The sequence below is a fragment of the Nuphar pumila genome, chromosome 2 (genome assembly GCF_984573655.1).
Source record: "Nuphar pumila chromosome 2, dmNupPumi1.hap1.1, whole genome shotgun sequence".
Classification (NCBI taxonomy): domain Eukaryota; kingdom Viridiplantae; phylum Streptophyta; class Magnoliopsida; order Nymphaeales; family Nymphaeaceae; genus Nuphar; species Nuphar pumila.
This window is the reverse complement of record NC_143250.1, coordinates 17674447-17691225: the sequence shown is the minus strand read 5'-3', so window position 1 is coordinate 17691225 and position 16779 is coordinate 17674447. Positions and strand designations below refer to the sequence as shown.

Below are 16779 nucleotides of genomic sequence, written 5' to 3'. Positions count from 1 at the left end.
AAAATCCTGAAAGCATGTTTAGTATTATGAATTATGTAATATGTTATTTATATATGTATGTGTTATTGTGCTTCTGTGAAAGGTTGAAAGCATATTTTGTTGATTATATTGAATATATATATATATATATTTTGTGAAAACATGTGTAATTTTGTACTTGTGTAATGAAAACATCTTATTAGCTATGTCACATAGGTGAGGATACGAGTGCGGATGCGGCACTTTAAAAAAACTTGGGTGCAGGGAGTGTGTATATATATATATATATATAAATTTTAACAGCTTTAAGTTAACACTACGTGTATTTGTGTGCATTTATGTATTTATATATACAATATAGATAAAAATGGACTTGATTAGGGTTAACTGAATCTATTTTTGGATAGAAATGGACTTCAGTGTGGTTGACTTCACCTAACACAAAGGAATCCGTGTCCAAGTGTCACAGCCGCCTGGGTGCGGGTGTGGGTGCGACACGGGTGCGGTGTCCTGTTAGAAGAGTCTGTGTGACAGCTTATTAGTAAAAGAAGTAACTATATTTTTATGTATATTGTGTACTTTTTTATATTTTAATTGGGTATTGACTAGTCCTATCTAGTCCTTGACTAGTCTCTTTAGGGGTCTACCGACTAGGCACTGCCTAACGCTTTTAACTACATAGCTTGAAAATGAAAAGAATTTGCCACATTGAAATTAATACAAACATCATATAACCATCTTCCAACCGCGACATTCTCCCGCTCAACTAAATGTTGAGGAGTTATAGCAGTACGAATATAGGGTTGCACCACAGAGGCAGTCTTATGAAGGAAAAAACTCCTAATAAAGCCTCTAGCTCTACTACTCTTTCTCCTCATATTCTTTTTGTATCCACAACACTAGTACTAGCACCAGCCACAGTTTTTCCTTCATTGCAAAACTTTTCTACTTCTGACGCTATGTTAGAAGCTAGAGGATCAGAAGTATGGAGCTCATCTTCGTCTTCTTAGGGCTGCACATACTCCATTTCTGCCTCTCATCTCTTTTTCTTATCTTTTTTCTCACAGACCAGTGAGTAATTGCTAACATTGTCATTTTATGACATCCAACAAATCCCTTGACATGCAGGCAACAATATTTAGATGTGTCCCGACTAAATGATGCCTCAATCGAGAGATATTACCCGAAAAAATGATATAGCAATAGTTGCATATTGGGGTGATGTGGTTTTGTCTTGCCATATAAGACATGTGATCCTATATTACTAAGAAAACCCCAAATAGAGTTCTTCTCCTATGTTACCAAGGAAACCTAACCTATGGTTTCCCTCTTTGTTTTGAAAACATAGTGTGTGACCTCTATATAAAGAGGTATAAAGGGTGGTTTCAATGTGTGAATTTTAAGAGAGGTTCTTTGAGGGTTCTTGTTCACAATTTTTAGGATCAATTTGATCTCAAAATAGGGTGGGTGGGCTTAGAAAAGCGGTTTGGGGAGAGAGAGCATGCAAAAACTAGGTGAAAATGACCCTCGGGGGGCTAAAAAATGGCCCTCATAAGTAACTGGTGGTGACTTTTTTGGCGCTGGAGAAGTAAAAAAAAGTACTTGACTCGTATGGCACAATGTACATCGTACAATATGGTATGATACACCCATGTATGGTACTGGTCGTATTGTATCGATACAATAATCATACTGAATATGATATGGGTCTCAAATCGTATCTGTTCCCCTTTCAATACTACAATATATTATATCATACAATATTGATGAAATTTGCTTGGAAAACTGTAAATGATACTATATGTACCATTAATGCGCCTCAGTTCCACTTCATCTTCCGTTTCCTTTTTCTCTCTTTTTGGGAGAATCTGCTTTTTTTCTTTCGTCTATGAAATTGTGAGTTTGCAATGTTTTTGTGCTTTGTGCATGCTGATAAAAGTTCCTGCATCATATAACCTGATAAACTATCACAAATTAAAATATGTAAGCTTGTTTCATCCTGAAATCTCTTGAGTCTTGACATATTTTAATATTTTGCATTTGTTAGGTTAACTGCCTTTCCTTTAATCCATTCAACGAGTGGGTGGTAGCGACAGGATCAACTGATAGAACTGTCAAGCTTTTTGACCTTCGGAAGATCAGTAGTGCGTTGCATACTTTTGCTTGTCACAAGTAAGTAAAATGAAGTATCTTCAAGTACCTTGACTTGCCTTTGGGTCTAAAAAGTTAAAAAAAGAGAGGAGAGACTGTCTTGTATTCAATTTATAATATGTTTATTTGCATTCTTTTTCTTCATTTCAATCATTTTCTCATTGGGTTAATGGTAATGGATATATTCTCTCTCCATGTGTTGGGTATTGGGTGATAACTGGCTGTGAAAATTGACCAATTCATTTTACCACTGTCATCATGGTGATCCAAAAAATACAGTGTCTATGCCATCCTTGAAGGTTGCCTTCCAAAACCAATATCCCTGCTGTGGCTTAAGCTAGTTGGAGCATGTCATTTTGAATGTGCTTCCAATATAAGTTTCTTTGTTTTAGGCTCAGTTTTGACCAATCAACATCCTCTTTTTTCAGTACCATTCTGGAGCCAGCTTGGCCTGATGCCACTGAATAATTCCTCCCAAAGACCAATATTTGGCCTTGCTGCAGCGGATACTAGGGGTAGCATGCCATTTTGGATGTGCCTGTAACACAAGTGTTTCAGTTGGTTTTGTACTCAATTTTGACCAATTAGTATCCCTGGTTTTGTTCAGCACCATTCTAGCACCTGGTTGCCCTGAAACCACTGAGGTGGCTTCTTTTATCACTGTTATTCCTATTCTTGCACAACTGAATACTTTGGCACTGTCATTCTTGCATGATTAATACTTTTGGTTACTTATGGTATAATCTAAAGTGAGTGAATTGGCTAATCAAACATCAAACCATAATTAATATTCCTAGCTGAGATACTAACGAACTAACTTGGTTTTTGTGTGTTGGTTGTTGGGTGAAAGGTTGAGTGTTTGTATTTCTTGTAATTCAACCTCTTGGTGATCTATGTTCATTTTGTATGTTTACTCCATGGTTCATTTTTGTGTTCATGAAATGGCTCAGTTTTTCTTGTTTGAATGCAATTGGTCACATTAAAGCTGTCATTTTGAGAGGGTTGTTTGATTTATTTAATGACAAATTTACAATTAGAGTTCTTATCTTCATGAAATTTCCTACTGCTCAAGCAGGGATGAAGTTTTCCAGATTGGATGGAGTCCAAAAAATGAGACTATACTTGCATCATGCTGTGCTGGTAGGAGACTTATGGTCTGGGACCTCAGCAGGTTGTCTCTAAAATATCCCATTCATATTGCTTTATTTCTTGTACATGTGAATATCAAAATGGACTGAAGATTCATTTTTGTCTTTTTACTTGATTCATTTTTTTTGAGATTGTACTCTTGATTCTCTGATTTAAAATACATATAGAAAAGTGATTGTATTCTTGAGCTTTCAAAAATGAGTGCCAAAAAGGTTTTTCATGCAACTTAAATACAGGAAAAGAAATGTGCACATACGTCATAATCCATAAGATAAAATGGAGAATGGAAGTGTTTTTGGTCCTTTGGGAAATGAAATCATCAAGGGTGTGTTTGAATCACTAAACAAACGACACCTGAACACTAGGGGCAGCATTTGTTCAGGACCCATGAGTCGCACCGCACCCCTGGAGGTGCAACTCACGGGTTCCAACATACCCTCTTGAAAATAAATGAGGGGGGTGCGTTTGTCCTGTCTGGAAGCACCTTGCCAGCGTGTATCAAACATGTGAGACATCCTGGGCAGGGACCAGTCAGTCCCCGCTCGGGTGTGTCCCATGTGTCAAACACGCTCTAAAGCATTTCTATGGGTTTGGACTTTGGTGTGAGCAGTATTCCTATGTTTTCATCGTGTAGTTAAAATTGCAAGGAAGTTAACAGAAAGGGCCAGACCCATTCTTCTGTCATTATTTGCTGTTATACATAAGTTTTTTTTCCATGATATAGTTCCATATTTTGTTAAATTTCATTTATATTACCAAAAAAACATCATTAAACTAATGTTTCTGAGGGCCTTTCTTTTTACTGAACAATGTATTTATAGAATGCCATGGTTTCTAATTGGCTTTCACAATTAGAAATTCAAGAAGGCAAGTCTAGAGCATTCTGTTAAACATTCAATATTGGATTCAAACTCCAGCCTGGTGTGCGCAGAAGTTTCCAGAATAGTTTGACCTGCTACCAATCCTCTTTCAACAAAAGGCCCAACTGTAGATTTGCGGCTTCTGTCCTGACTCCTGATCATGATTATTTTTTGTGGTTTGTGTTTATTACTAAATTTGCATGAATGCAACTTATTGTAATTTTAATATTATTTTTGTACTATAGGATTGATGAAGAACAGACACCAGAGGATGCAGAGGATGGACCACCAGAGTTGCTGTTTATTCATGGAGGGCACACCAGTAAGATCTCAGATTTCTCATGGAATCCTTGTGAAGACTGGGTGATTGCTAGTGTTGCAGAGGACAACATTCTTCAAATATGGCAAATGGCTGAGAACATATACCATGATGAGGATGATTTGCCTGCAGATGAGAGTGCAAAGACTTCGTAACATTCTGTGAGTCCTTTGAGGTTGGATACAGTGCAGCGATTTTATTTGATTGTATCTTTTTTCATTTCTAATTCAATGTCAGGCAGTATGCGCACCCTACTGTTGCAAGTCTGTAATCGCTGTAGGCAGTTTGAGAAATTGAGCATGGAACATGGTGGACGTAAATGTTTCTCATTTTTAAGGGCATTCCTTTCATTTCTAGTGGCTATCTTTCCCAGTGTTATGCTTTGTGTACTCATGCGTTAGATCTTATATCATACAAGATATTCAGTGCAAATAGTTTGAACTATCCTGGTTTGCTGCTGCTCAATGGAGATCAAGTTGGTCTCGTTACAGATCCATGGCCATAGTACCAAGGCTTCTCTTGGACCCAAACACAATTCTTATTAAGAGTTGGGTCATCAAAACCAAGGGATCTTGAGTTCAAATTCCTCCTCTAAAATCTGCCTTCTTAACGACCTGTTGCTTGTTCCAAATCTTGTTTCTTGATGTGGTTTTAAACTTTCTGCTTCGAGGTTAAAATAATTTGGGTGGATTAGATTAGGTCCTTGTTTCCAATTTGTATTTATAGAATTGTTATTCTTACAAGTTTCCATTTTCATTAGTCTATTTACATTCAATCTTTGTTTGGCTTCCTTGGTTGAGGTAATGGTTGGAAATTACCCTCCAATTTTTAGTTCTCATCCTGCTTGAGTCACCCCATTTGGCAGGAAATGTTGCTAATCCCAAGCGCCTTGATGGACACCAGTAATTTGGTATCAGTATCGGTTCCTCATGCTTTGGGTCATCCAGATAGGCCAGTTCTGCTATTCATGTTTGTCTAAGACCTTTGATCTAAAGCATGCTAAACTCCATCTTTGCCAAATGATTCTAGCGTGTCTTTTATGCCTAGAAATGGCATTATTTGGAAATTCTTTTCCTTAATATTTATCCCTTGTGGAGCTGAACGGCTCCTTCCATTGCACGGCCTCATCATGCTTGCTTGGTGGGTAGGGTTTAGGGTTTTATTTAAATTTGGATGAGGTAATCACAAATATCGGTCTGATAAATAACTCTCTCTCTCTCTCTCTCTCTCTATATATATATATATATATATATATATATATATATATATATATATATATATATATATATATAGAGAGAGAGAGAGAGAGAGAGAGACTTTGGTGGGGAACTTCGTCATAAAAAAAAGGAGAATGGTTAAGAAGTTACATTGGTTAGGACCTCGTGAATCCTCTAAGCATATATGTTATCTCCGAGAGAGAGAGAGAGAGAGAGAGAGAGCATGGTCCAGGTGGGTAAGCTTAACCCCACAGATCTGCAGAGCTGTGCACTAGGCAAGCATTGACAACGACAATTGAGTCTCCAGGGACAGTGACACTACTTGTCTGTCTAGGCTAGCAAAGTCCAAAGTAGCCAAAGTAGTTAGGGCTGTTCCCACGCCTATACACTTGGTTGGCTTCAACCCTTGGCATTGTCGCCATGCCAAGGGTTCAATGTGGTATTCTTTTTCTTGCTTCTGGTCCCCACTTGAACCCTCTTTTACTCGCCTATTGGGACCGTTTGATGAGCTGGTAGGGGTAGGGGTAGGGGTGGGCATCCAGTCAGCCCCATTTAGAACTCAGCCTGCTGGGCTTGAAGATGCTGGTTCTTAATGGGCTCGGGTTTGAAGATGCCTGGCAAATTGGCCCAACCAGCCAATGTGAAGTGGGCCAGGTCCAGCCCAGCTTAGCCTAAATCCATTTGTAATAGTAGTAATTAACAAGTTCCTAACTTCCCATCCACCCAATTAATTATCTTTCTAGTTTTCATAAAATTAACATAACTAATTAGGTAAATAGTAATAGTTACAATGCAATAGTTATTTTTTAAATTTTTATATTAATAAAAAAATAAATAACTCAGGCCGATCAGGTCAGCCTGGTAGCCCATGGGCTAGCCTAGGCTCGGCCCACGTATATAACGGGCTGGGTTTCAGCCCGGTACCTAACGGGTCTGGGCCTAAAACCTTGTCCCAAACCTTGCCCATGGCAGACCGGGTCGGCTTGGTCCATCGGGCCACCAGGCCCGTTGCCCACCCCTAGGTTGGTAGTAGGTGTCCATCTAACCCCAGCTTGCTTTTGAGAAAAACTCTCTCTCTCTCTCTCTCACTATATATATATATCTATATATATAAAGATGAAAATGTTTAATAAAAATAATCTTTTTTGTGCATTTTTTTATTATATTGACTTTATAGATATCATCTACATTGTTTGGTATGTACCAATTGAGTTTTGAATTGGCAAGCTTTTTAAGTGCTTCACGAATCATCGGTGCGCTCACAATGTACCCAAACTTCATGATCTAAAAATTTATGTTCTTATGTCACCAAATCATGATCAAAGTTGGGGTCCTTATTAGTAGTGTCAACAATGCACAGGATTTCATGGCACCCTTTCAGATGTTGGTTACCCGTGGGGTCTTGTGTCAAGCTGAAAGCCCAGGATTGAATCTCATTGGCATGTGGAGGCTGTCATTGCTTCGTTACTCACGGTTGGGGGCATGTAAGGATTGGTGATCGTGTCTTCAACCCGAAGTTTTACCTCTTAGAGAGGTGAGCCCATTAAGGAGGGATGGCAGTGGACCGGGGGAAAGCGGGGCCCGGCCCCGCCTCGCCCCATTTGGACCGGGGATGAAGGGTATGAAACGAGGATGGAGGCGGGGACGAAGGTTAAAATCCATCCCCGTTCGGGGGTGGAGGCGGGGATGGACGTGCACTTTTCCCCACCTCATCCCCGCCCCGCCTCATCACCGTTTGAACCGGGGATGGAGGACATGAAACGGGGATCAAGGCGGGGTGGAGGATAAAATCTTGAGGCGGGGCGGGGGTGGAGACCTTGTCCCCCGCCCCGCCCCACTGCCATCCCTACCATTAAGTGTGACTCAGTTCAAGCCCAAACAATCATCTGTTGTCATGTGTAAAAAGACCAATAAGATTATCCAAGAATTTTCATTTCTCAATAGTTCCCACACACGGACATACCTTTTTTCAAGGGTGGGACACGAAGATCAGGGCTTGATATTTGGATTCAACTCTGGGTCACCCACTCATTACAACAGATTTGTTGTCAGGCAGTTGCCTAAGATGAAAAAGAAGAGAAAACAATGTTAATTGTGATTCATCTTCATCTACCTGCTCATTAAAAGTGGTCACTACGTCATTTCTAGGTGGGACCAATAGCTTGCCCTAAATCAACATGGAATGGAAAAAGGTGGTCCCCATGATAGCATCTATTTCACGCATAGTTTTCAAAAGTCTCTTTCTCTCTCTCTTTCTCTCTCTCTCTCTCTCTCTCCACTTGATTGTACCAATTCTTCAGCAGAAAGGCATAGGTGCAAGTTTTGTCTTATCAGTCTGAATCCGCTGATGTGCTTAGCATTGTTCTTTGAATAGGAACCACACCGGTCTGATGTAAAAATTTGAATCTTTTGAATCGTGAAATTTTACTGCATTTTTTTAAGAAGAAAGTTTCACTGCATTATAAATTGTTATTTTTTTAATTTTGTTAAAAGACTTGACTACACAATATGTTTTTTCTATTAAACAAACTATATTGTATATATGATGGTCTTTTGTATGGCGTCGCATAATTTTTGATCAATTTCATGGATATTATAATAAAAAAAATAAAAAAAAATGGTCGTGCATAAATTTTGATCAATTTCATGGATATTAGAATAAATAAAATAAAAAATGATTGTACTGTATGACAAAAAATGGTGTGTTTCGAAAAACCTTATAATTTTTTAAAATCCATTTGATGTCGAAAATCATAACTTTTCAATTGTAAAATGACCTTGTTATTTTTCATACACGTGAATTTCTTTTGATATACTAACTTTCTTCTCAAATATCTAAATATGCAATTTTTTTCTTAAATATGTGAATGTTTTCAAACACATTTGTGAAAGTCTTCTTGCATGCTTTCACATTTGCTAATGTTTTGACCTTATGCTATTTTTAGTAAAAGGAGTTTGTTAAAAAAAAAAAAAAAACTGATACTTCAAAAGCATGATGGCCATTTAGCGATACTTCAAAAACACTACTAAAAAGCACATATATAGAGAAAAAAATCATAAAATACGGTATAATATTAGTATATTTTTTAGAAAATTACATATTTGGGAGGACATTCACATGTTCTCATATTTTGAGAGAAAATTTACACATGCGTGTGAGAAAATTCACATATTTGAATATTTCTCATATCTAAAGAAAATTTGCATTGCTAAGGATGAAAACGTCCTCTTACAATAAAAAGTTTCCATTTTGGACATCAACAGGATTTCGAAAATTATAGGGTTCTTCAAAAAAAAATGCAGCATTTTAATCGTCAAGTACAATCATTTTTCGTAAATAAAATCTAAACCGGATTTTTTTTGGCGCACTCCAACAGTAACGCCATTGTAAAGTTGTATTTGCTGGCGCACAAATCAACGGAGCTACGCCAGCAAAAATCCTTTTTTTTTTTTTTTGCGTGAAACATCCCTCCCATTTTCTTTTGCCCAAACCTTTTCCAGAACCTTCCTGGTCCTCGTCTCTCTGAAAAAAAAGGAACCCCTAGCCATCTCTCCAGAAACACATTGAGAAGAGCTTCGCGATCAACAGCAAGACGAACTTCATCGTCGACAGCAACAATAGTTTAGGGTTTCAAAATACGTGAACTTACCGTCCTCTCTCTCTCTCTCTCATATTCTATTAGGGTTTCATTTTCTGTGTTTTTCTTTTTTAATCTTCCGTTGTTGTTGTTGTTTGTCTAATTTTGCGTCTTTGATGCTAATAGAGAAACCTGTCTGGCTCTATGCAATCCAAATTATTCATTGGCTGGGCCAATGTTTGATGTCTGAATGTGAATGGAACGGTTACGATGAGCTCCTCTCCCAAGTGTCCCAGAGTGTCCCAGAGTGTCCTGTTTTTCTTTTCTTTCCAGAGGAGTCACGTTCTCTTTATTTCATTAGATTTCATGCTACATTTTTCATCTGTGAAGCAAAGAGGAAGTACCTTCATCTTAGAAGTTGGACCCCAGTTGAGGATGTCCCGATATGCCAGCCGTGCTAACAAATCCTGGTAGCAAAAGCAGCACAGTCATGTCTGATCAATTCTGAATCATTAACGTATTGATACCCTGTTAATTTCTTTTCAGTTAACTAGTTTGAATTGCTCAACCAGATTGGTTCCTCATCAATTGCTGTTTCATTGCTGGAGAATTTTCTTAAAAATTTTGTGCTTATTTTTTTTATCATGTCATTATTTTATTTTGCCTTTATTTTATCATGTCATCAATTACAGTTTCATTGTCTTGAAAATTTTGTGCTTATTTTATCATGTCGGTACTGGTTTAATATATTATTGTTGCAATGCTGAGTAGCATTTGGTTAATCTAGTCTTGTGACCCGAGACTTGACCCTGATTATGCAAAGGTGTGTTTGCATATTTTGGTCAATAAGACTTGTCCTGTTTGTTAAATTTTTGCCATAAATAAAATGTAGAATTGGTCATGGTTTGATCGAGTGATTGATGTCAAAAGAGAAATGCATATAAGATTCATACGCGTGTGTGTGTGATAGCCATGAGAATGGACCTGTCCCTTAAATATCAATATGCAAGCGTGCATCATTTGTCAGGAGTTTTGACTTGTATTTTTGTATTTGATCAATGTGGTTTGCATGTGATTCGATGTAAATGACTCTGAATGACTTGTCATATGAATGACCTTATTAGTCTTTTATGAAAGGATGCATGAATATGTCTTGATTTATCGAAACTTGTATGGTTTGAATGCTTGAGAAGCATACTCATATACGTTTAATTGGTCAAATAGGTTTGATTTGGTTGTCTTTTGAAATTAAGAATGCATATGATTTGATTGTAAGAGACTCTTATATCCTGATTTGTTTGAAAAGCATGTGTGTGTGTTTCTGAACATGATCAATGAGATTTGATCTATTTATCTTTTTATGCAATTATATATGGAATTGCTTGATTGCTTATTTATGCAAAATGGTTGTCATAGAAACTAATGAATGCATATATGCATGCATGAATGTCATAAAATGAATGTATGCATTGACAATTAATGCTATGTTGTAGATTTTCTTGAACTTTGTTTTATTAATTATAACAATCGCACTATGATTGTACCATTACAAACTTAATTTGTATTTTTCAAGTTTGGTTTTGGGTTTTCTATAGATATGTTGTTAATGCCCTACAGCATTACAGATACCATTCTAAAGGATTAAAGTGAAGGATATGTCGTTGCGCACTCAAAGGGACTCTCTTACCTATTATGATCTTTAGGAGATTCTAGACTTTGTTATTTAACAGACTTATAAACTTTTAAACTCAGTTGTTATGGTCTATTACTCTTTAATGACTTGTAAATATTTTGGAATGAGATGCACTTATGAACGTTTAAAATTTTATCTCAAATCTCAATCTTTTACATAACTCTTCAAATGTCTTAACCCTTAAATAAAATTCGTCTTTCACATTTAATGTATGAATTCTTATAGAGTAACAAACTCAATCAAGTTATGTCTATAAATTGTTCTATATTGTATTTGATATTGGGAGGCTAATATATGGTCGTGCTTGCGATCTGGCAGGTCGTCCAGTATTTGAAACTATTGGAATATGACCCTAGAGAAACTCGTTGACACATTACTTTTGAAAGTCATGTAAAATTTAATTCAAATAAAAAAAATTTAAGTTTTCTCAAATTTGAGTTTTGAGAAAACTTTTAAAAGGTTAGATTTTGTAAAGATGTTACACTTAGTATCTGAATCTCAAAACATTTGTGCATGAATATCATCTAATTATTGGAAGGTTAATGAACTGCACAAACTTTAGGGCATTCATGTAGGTCAGAGTGTGCTAACTTTAGGATATTCACATAAGTTAACCTTCAAATTAGATGATATTTGAATATCAGAGTATGCAAACATTAAGACATTCACATAAACATCATGCAAACCTCCTTTAACTAAAAACTCTCTTAAGGTCAAGACGTACGTCTGTAATTATGTGTTCGAACTTCGTAAATATATGTTGCAAAAGTCCATAATTATGCAATTCGTGTTAATTAATAAGCTTGGCGGTTTTACATCACATAATTATGGATGTCATGACCTTTGCCTAGTTGATTGCATGTGAGTCTCCTTTAACTAAAAACTAGCTTAAGGTCAAAAAGTACGCCCATAAATGTGTGTTTAAACTTCGTAAATATATATTGAAAAAGTCTCTAACTTCATAAATTTGTGTTGATTAACGAGTGTGATACAATTGCGGGCATCCACTATCTCCCTCTATATCTCATCATTGCTACTAGAGCTGATTGTCTCCTGCTTTGTCTAAGCGGGCCAGCAGGTTAGCAACTATCAAGAAATCCAAAGTCAATATCTCATTACACTTCTTAACCATTGACTGCTCACTAACATCTCTATCTTTAGATGCTTCATGAATGAGAAACATGATTATGGATACCAACATATAAACATTTTTTGCAGCAAGATTTTTTCTTATTGAAGCCTCCTTTTTTAGTGAATATATCTAAGGCTTCTTATTTAATAACAACAATCTCAGCCTTATCTTACTAATATTGCATTTTTCATGAATTATATTAGAAACCTATACTCTTGGCCATAGAGTAGGTTCCTTGTCTATCCACATACCGAGCCTCTTTCGTACGTCATAGTATAAATGATGAGCTAGTAGGTATTGTTTAAAAAAAAACATTCAAAATGGAGAAACTTCAATATATTACATAAGGTTTATGGTAGAGAGAGTAAGTTGAAACAATTTTTTTGTAGCATATACGTATCCTATTAGTTTCACATCAGTAGGTGTTGGTGACTCCATGACAGTTTCTTCACTCATCATCTTTATAATAAAGGATGAACACTCTCTTACACAACCAAATTCGATGATGCATGTAAACAGGTGTGCAAAAGAGACTAACATGAAATCAAAATACAAAAAAAAATAGAATATGCTATTGAAAATGCAAAAGTATCTTGAAAATCATACCATTATTCTGTAGCCATTTTTATATTACATGATAAACAAAGGATAAACAACTAAATTCGATGATAGAGGCATACAAAATTTTTAAAAAAATGGGCAAAAGAGACACATAAAATTGAATTAAACAAAAAAATTGAATAGGATATTTAATATGCAAAAATAACTTTAAAATCATTTTACTGTTTCACAAAATAATTGATTCATGTCACTATTTCAAATAATAACTACTTCAACTATTACAAGGAGTGAAACTTATGTTTACCAAAAAAATCATGCCACTGATGATGTATCGAACGCTAAACAACTTGCCTGATATGCCATTGTATGATGAAGATAAGACAAGAAAAATGACACCTCGTTAAAAAAACTTGCCGGGGACAAGTTGAGGACCACAAAACCCTTGTAAGAACCCTAATTTTATTAAAAATGGTGCTCATATATGAAACAAAGCTTTGATGCATACAAAGCATCACATTTAATGCTCATGCAGAGGTTCACAAACACTACAACAAAGCAGTAGATTAGCGACGACCACATTCCGTCGCTAATCCGTCGCTAACCATGTTAGCGACGGATTAGCGACAACGCGGCGACAGTATGCTAACGTCGCGAATATTTCGACGCTAACTGGCGACGGAATAATTCCGTCGCTAATTGCGACGGAATAACGAGCGCTATATTCCGTCGCCAATCCGCCGGTACTAAACGGCGACCACGGCGTGGCGACGGATTTAATTCCGTCGCTAAGCCGTCGCTAGATTAATATGAATAGCGACGGAATCATCCGTCGCTAATCCGTCGCAAAAACGAAAAAAAATCAAAAAAAATTTATTTAAAAATTAATTACCGAGAACTGTACAATTTATATTTCCTGTAAATAAAAAACAAACCACACAAAAAAATTCATATAACAAGTATCTATAATAATTAATCGTTCCACCTTAAAACTAAGAAGTTTAATTATTTACAATTCAACAATTACAATTAGGAAAAATAAAAAAAATAGAACTTCTTTAACACAGTCCTCTAATCATCGCCAAGATTTTGTGCGTCTTCTTGTTCATTGTCTTTATCTGTCCCTTCAGCTCCACTACCCTGATTATCGCTAGCAGCCTACACAAGAAAAGAACAGTCAGTATTGATAAACAAAATATAATGAAATAAATTACACACTATATGTGATTCTATCATGTGCTCATGTGTGATCTAAGGCAATAAAAAAACTCTATATGTGATTCTATCATGCTCATATGTGTGCTAAGGCAGTCAAAAAATTGAATATGTGATTATAGCATGTTCATATGTGTTCTAAGGCATATAAAAAAACTCTATATGTGATTCTACCATGCTCAGATGTGCTTTAAGGCAGGCAAAAAACTATATATGTGATTCGATCATGCTCGTATGTGTGCTAAGGCAGTAAAAAAATTGAATATGTGAATATAGCATGCTCATATGTGCTCTAAGGCAGGCAAAGCCAAAAAATTTATATGTGATTCTATCATAAATGATATATAACATGTTCATATGTGTTCTAAGGCAGTTAAAAAACTCTATATGTTATTATAGCATGTTCATATGTGTGCTAAGGCAGTCAAAAAACAGAATATGTGATTATAATATGCTAATATGTGTTCTTAGGCAGTAAAAAAACTGAATATGTGATTATAGCATGCTTATGTGTTCTAATGCAATCAAAAAAACTTTATATGTGATTCTATCATGCTCATATGTGCTCTAAGACAGACAAAAAGTTAAATATATATATATATATATATATATATATATATATATATATATATATATATATATATATATATATATATATATGTGATTCTATCATGCTCATATGTGTGCTAAGACAGTAAAAAAATTGAATATGTGATTATAGCATGTTCATATGTGTTCTAAGGCATCTAGAAAAACTCTATATGTGATTCTACCATGCTCAGATGTGCTTTAAGACAGTAAAAAAAACTATATATGTGATTATACCTGAGAGGGACCTGGAATCGAAGATCCCCTATCCTGAACAGCGGCCTTGATCTCATTTCGGAGAAAGGGGGCGACGGTGTATTGGAAGTAGTTATTCAGTGATTCATTAATGATCTCGCGTACATCATCACCGGAAAGAATAGTCGGCTGCTTGGAGCTTATGTCGGCGCAAGAAGTTGGTGAGCCGTAACTGGAAGAACCAATAACTGGTGAAGTGTTCATATTACTCCCAAACTCGAACACGCGACCTTTTTTGGGTTCACCTGCTGCAGTCACCCATGCTGTAGGATCAAATGATGGATGCTGAGTAGCGTCTTCGCCATATCGCTCTACCATTTGTTGCTCATATGCCTCCTACAAAGTAATGTTTAAAGTATTCATTAATAATTAATGATAACATTATGATGACTTGCATATATATTGCAATGATTATTAATAGAATTAATACATACCGTTGTCGTTCTCGCCTTCTCTGATACGAAGACTCCCGTGGTCTTCCGTTTATGTGTTTCTACAAACACATCCTTATATGGTACACTGCCTCCTTTTTCTGCTTCCTGCGAAGTTAAATGACAAAAGATTTAGTACACAAATTTGCAACAATACTTATAAAATTAATATTATATATTGATGAGTTACCATTTTCTTTAGGTGGCTCCCAAATGTCTTAGATCCACCTGTGTGTAGATGGGCTTCGGGCATCTTCGATCGATTTTGTGAAGCCTTCGCAGAGCGATTTTTAAATGCATCTCCCGCCCACATATCACACATTTCATCCCAGTAATCTCTCCTGATAGTAATAGGACCATGGCCCTTCCACAGTAATGGATCATCTACTACGCCAGATGCTTTTTTTGCTGCAGTCTTCATAGTGTGCAGCATGTCTGCAAATCGATTGGCAGCCACCTTCTGCCACACCTTCCTTGCATCATTTTCTTCCACCGTAGTTGCAAAGCGATTCGAAGCCTACAAATATTTTCAGAAAGTTAGTAGACATTGCTTAAATAAATTAAATATGAAACACATTAACTATGAGGAACAACTATATACCATGAATGAGGACCACAATCTGTCTAATACCTCCTTTGGGTACTCTTTCCATTGAGCAACTGGTCCTGGTAGATGTTGAAGAAGTGAATTCCTAATCTCCCGTACTACTTCTTGTGGCTCAAACCTCGTGCTGCACATGAATTGTTACACAGTAAATATCAATATAAAATATTTAAAAGATATGCAATAATTGAAAACAAAATACTTACGGTCGATTATCGATATACACTATTCGAATGAGTCTTCTTGTGCCAGCCTGAGAAGACCCTGTTTCCTGTGTTGGCTGTTGACTTGTGCGATCAACTGGTGTAGGTGGGTCGTGTACAGGCGCAACATCATCTGTAAAAAAGTACACACCAAGTTCTCAGAATGTGCATTTGAACTAATCAAGCATCTAATTAGTTATATGATATACCTATCACAGGAGCCCGTGAAGATGAAGGTTGAGCCTGGCTACTACTGGATGAGCGACCACTATAACCTCCACGAACCATATTCTAACAAATAACATATGTCATACAATACATTCAAATAATTCACATCAAGTATTACAATGCATTCAAGTCATTCACATCAAGCATTGTAATGCATTCAAATAATTCAAATCATTGACATCAAGTATTGCACTAATTCAAATCATTCGTTAATTGCATAAATTATAATACATTCAGATAATTGAAATCATTCACATCAAGTATTACAATGCATTCGAATCATTCGTATCAAGTATTACAATACATTGAAATAAAATTTTTAATCATTCACACCAAGTATATTCATGCGATAACTCATTGTCCACTATCCTACGGTCGACACCATCCATATATTCATGCGATAACTCATTGTCCACTATCTTACGGTACATCCATTCACGGTTTGCAGTCATTCTGTCGTATGATGTTACGAATAGTATCCTAACCAGTTAAAAGAGAACCATCAGAATACTATGATGAAGAAAATATCAAATTTATCATGCAATATATGATGTCATACAATCACAAGAATTATGATGCATGCATTAATAACTTAATATTTTCATGTGCAAACTATTCA

The 16779-nt window shown here is 36.2% G+C and overlaps 2 protein-coding genes across 3 annotated transcripts in view; one reads left to right on the top strand and one right to left on the bottom strand.

Moving 5' to 3' along the window:
- LOC149844917 (histone-binding protein MSI1) overlaps positions 1-4814 on the top strand; it is a 33028-nt gene extending 28214 nt beyond the window's left edge. Inside the window, exons 4-6 of the mRNA XM_089995368.1 lie at positions 2027-2151; positions 3206-3301; positions 4385-4814. Of these exons, the coding sequence (XP_089851494.1) occupies positions 2027-2151; positions 3206-3301; positions 4385-4613 (450 nt within the window). The 3' untranslated portion in view covers positions 4614-4814. The remainder of the gene's footprint in view (positions 1-2026; positions 2152-3205; positions 3302-4384) is intronic.
- An 8746-nt stretch (positions 4815-13560) lies between these two features.
- Positions 13561-16066, bottom strand: LOC149844916 (uncharacterized). Of its 2 annotated transcripts, none has more exons than XR_016430416.1 (2): positions 15936-16066; positions 13561-13794 (listed from the first exon to the last, which is right to left on the bottom strand). XR_016430416.1 is itself a non-coding variant. In XM_089997388.1 (2 exons), the coding sequence occupies exons 1-2, from the start codon at positions 14896-14898 to the stop codon at positions 13708-13710; spliced, it is 309 nt and encodes a 102-aa protein (XP_089853514.1). In that variant the 5' UTR covers positions 14899-14919; the 3' UTR covers positions 13561-13707. The 2 variants fall into 2 exon arrangements, 1 of the variants encoding a protein (XP_089853514.1); XM_089997388.1 differs by lacking the exon at positions 15936-16066 and adding an exon at positions 14677-14919.
- Positions 16067-16779: the final 713 nt, after the last annotated feature.